Source organism: Salvia miltiorrhiza, chromosome 1, assembly GCF_028751815.1.
Source record: "Salvia miltiorrhiza cultivar Shanhuang (shh) chromosome 1, IMPLAD_Smil_shh, whole genome shotgun sequence".
NCBI lineage: Eukaryota > Viridiplantae > Streptophyta > Magnoliopsida > Lamiales > Lamiaceae > Salvia > Salvia miltiorrhiza.
This window is the reverse complement of record NC_080387.1, coordinates 74,681,799-74,684,917: the sequence shown is the minus strand read 5'-3', so window position 1 is coordinate 74,684,917 and position 3,119 is coordinate 74,681,799. Positions and strand designations below refer to the sequence as shown.

General features: G+C 34.4%; 1 protein-coding gene across 3 annotated transcripts; it reads right to left on the bottom strand.

Annotated features, from left to right (window-relative positions):
* Window positions 1-431: 431 nt before the first annotated feature.
* LOC131006167 (F-box/LRR-repeat protein At3g26922-like) lies at window positions 432-2,668 on the bottom strand. 3 transcript variants are annotated; one of them, XM_057933343.1, is made up of 3 exons: window positions 2,578-2,668; window positions 1,558-2,489; window positions 432-1,029 (listed from the first exon to the last, which is right to left on the bottom strand). In XM_057933343.1, the coding sequence occupies exons 2-3, from the start codon at window positions 2,461-2,463 to the stop codon at window positions 532-534; spliced, it is 1,404 nt and encodes a 467-aa protein (XP_057789326.1). In that variant the 5' UTR covers window positions 2,464-2,489; window positions 2,578-2,668; the 3' UTR covers window positions 432-531. The 3 variants fall into 3 exon arrangements, with proteins under 3 accessions (XP_057789326.1, XP_057789327.1, XP_057789328.1); XM_057933344.1 differs by lacking the exon at window positions 2,578-2,668 and having other exon boundaries at window positions 1,558-2,549; XM_057933345.1 differs by lacking the exon at window positions 2,578-2,668 and having other exon boundaries at window positions 432-804; window positions 1,558-2,549.
* Between the last annotated feature and the right edge of the window lie 451 nt (window positions 2,669-3,119).

Below are 3,119 nucleotides of genomic sequence, written 5' to 3'. Positions count from 1 at the left end.
AGCGAAAAACCAACTCTGCAGTTGGGGAGGATATTTCCATTTCTAGCAACTTCAATGATGCCATAAACAAAGATTTGGACGGTATATGCGATAAATTTAATTTTCCTCGTATGAAATCCATCACCACATGTCAAAAACTTTAAGACTGTGTAGTTATCACAGTGATGTTTTGGTCTCGAAATTCTCTGGTATATAGTTATGCATAGTGTGGGGAAAACTGATAATGCACGGAAGGTGTTTGATAAAATATGTGAGAAGAATATTTGTGGTTTCTAGAGCATGCGAAGAATTATCTCGATGACCGATAAAGCTTGATTAGATTGTAGAAATTGTTTTACCCATGAAATTGTTAAGTTATGAAAAAATTGACGTCCTACTAATAGCATTACCACAAAAAAAATAATACTTCATTAATAGAATACTACTCGATCAATAACTGAATAATGTATATATTATTAAGTTCAGCTCAATCAAAACTGAATTTATTAATAGAACATTACTAGATTAATGGTGTGGTTTCCCTATCTAATTTCAAGGCATCTTTATTATATCAACAACGTATGTATTATTAAGTTTAGGGTACTTAGCACGATCTGAGCGGAAAACCAAGTTTGCATTTGGGGAGGATATTTCCATTTCTAGCAACTTCAGTGATACCATAAACAAAGACTTGCACGGTATACCCGATTGCTTACCTTTTTCTAGCGTGAAATCCATCACTACTAGGTTAGTCGCGTACTTGAGCAAAATTTGTATCAATGGAAATATGGAGTCGTCACCAATGACATCAACTCGAACCAGAAGCTGCAGAAACCAGTCGGGGAGGTTATGGTCAAACTCAAATAAACTCTCGGCATGCTCTGCTACACAGTTTTTATAGATGGTATCAATGTATAAGTTCCTCAAGTTAGGGAACAACTCAAGAACTACAACAATGTGTTTGTATTCTTTGGGAGAAACAACGAGCCTCAAGATGATGGCAATTGGAAGAGGTGAAAGATAATGTTTGCTTTTCATGGCTCCAACTGACTGCATGCAGTTAAAACAAATTAAACAGAGCCAGGAATGTTTCGTGGACGAAGGGAGTATCATTTTCTAAGTTTTACGTCTACATATAATTTATATTAAGCTTTAAAATAAGAATCTTATTTTACTAACTTCTAAAGATGAATCTTATTTGGGTGCGTTTACTCTGATTGATAAATTTATCACTGGAAAAGAAGGGCTAACAAAATTTTATGCCTTTAATTGTCTCATTTCTTTTCCAACATTTGACACAAAAAGAAAAGTTCACAATTTTTCCTTCCTTATTTTCATATTATTCCTCCAAAATTGAGGGATAATATTATCCATCCTTGAAGTGAAAATAAGGAAGAAAAAATGATGAACTTCTCTTTTGTGTCAAATGTTGGAAAAGAACGGAGATATTTAAAGGCATAAATTTTGTTATTCCTCATTTTCCAATGATAAATTTATCCAAATAAACGCACCCTTTATAGATGTATCATAATTATGTAAGCAAGCCATATACGATATATACTGGGAAAGAAAACGAACCTTGATGCACCAATTTGTAAATATCACGAATTGTACATGTTTGAAGGTTGGAAATATTCGAGTGAGCGTCTCTCCCACAAACTCAGTCCCAGGAAACTCGTTTGGAAACCCGCGAATGTCAATGGACACTTTAAGTAAAGACGAAACGTTAATCAGCAAACACTTGCGATATGGAATTCCACCAATATACAGTATTTGAAGATTCGGGGTCCAAATTCTCAGCTCGGGATCTATGTTACCGCCATCTTTCTTATAACACAATATAAGATGCATCAAACTGCTAGATCGGATGCTCAAGTCTATGCTGCAATATTCTCTCGTGTCTGCACTGCTTTGGCCGCCAAGAGTCAAATCAAACAATTCCAAGCGAGGGCTACCACGCAAAATTTGATCAATTGTATTTTGAGTGAAGCCTATACAAACAATTGTCAATTTCTTGAGTCGATCCCATTGCACATTACCATGAATTTGAGGGTACCAAAGTATTAACTTCAAAACTTTAAGGGATGAACATGAGTAGAGGAACTGCGGCACCTCAAATTGGTGGGCTATATAATATATCAATGCTTCGACGTTTTTCTCAGTCGCGAAGTGCATCCACGAAGCAATATCATTATCACTAGGATAAGGCTCCTTAAGCTTAGGATCGGAACCGACTAAATCAAAACTTAATCCCGTAATCTTGATCCCTCTCCAAGAATTCACGACCCCATTAATGAAGTTTCGAAATTTATCAGAATCAGTTATCAGCTCACGATCATTGAAAATGAGAAAAGGGAAGGTGGTCCAGAGGTTATTCCATCGCTTGGAGAGAAATGTTGTCCGAACAACATCCGAAATCGGCAGAAACTGAAAAATATCGAAAATTAAAGAGTCGGGCAACTCACTGAGTCGATCGCAGCTCATCTTTCCGTTTTCTTCATCCACAAAATCTGAAGATCACAAGCACAATCAATTATCCACGAATTGAAATTTAAGAAACCAAACAAAAAATAATCAAGACGATGGGAGGAAAATTACCTCAAAACATTTATCAGATCGTATGAGTTGCAGCGGCCTCAAACTCTATTGATTTTAGGAAATGATTCATTTGGGGAAATGATCAAACACCACAAAGGCAAATCGTTGGTTAACTTATAAATCGATTTTTTGTGGCTCTTGTTTTTTTAATTTATTAATTAAATTTAATCAATTACAAAATATCTTACTTCTTATTCTATATAAAAACATAAAAGAGTGTAATTAAATAAAAAAATAAAGTTAAAATTGTAAATAAAAATTTTGTTGCCTAATCAATAGGTAAACGAAATTATTATGATATAAAACCGTCGCTTTTTTCATTCATATATGCCATCTCTGCCTAAAAATTAGTGCTTAATCAATTGGGGTAGATTATTAAATGCCTCCCAATCGGCCAATGATTTCGAAAGTAATTAAATAGTTACTTTAGTAATTAAATACTAATACAATAATAGTCAAACAGATGATCTGTTCTTTTTCATGCTATGTTTGATTTTGCATAGAAAATTGATTCTAGTATACCTCTGTATGTCTATAATCGA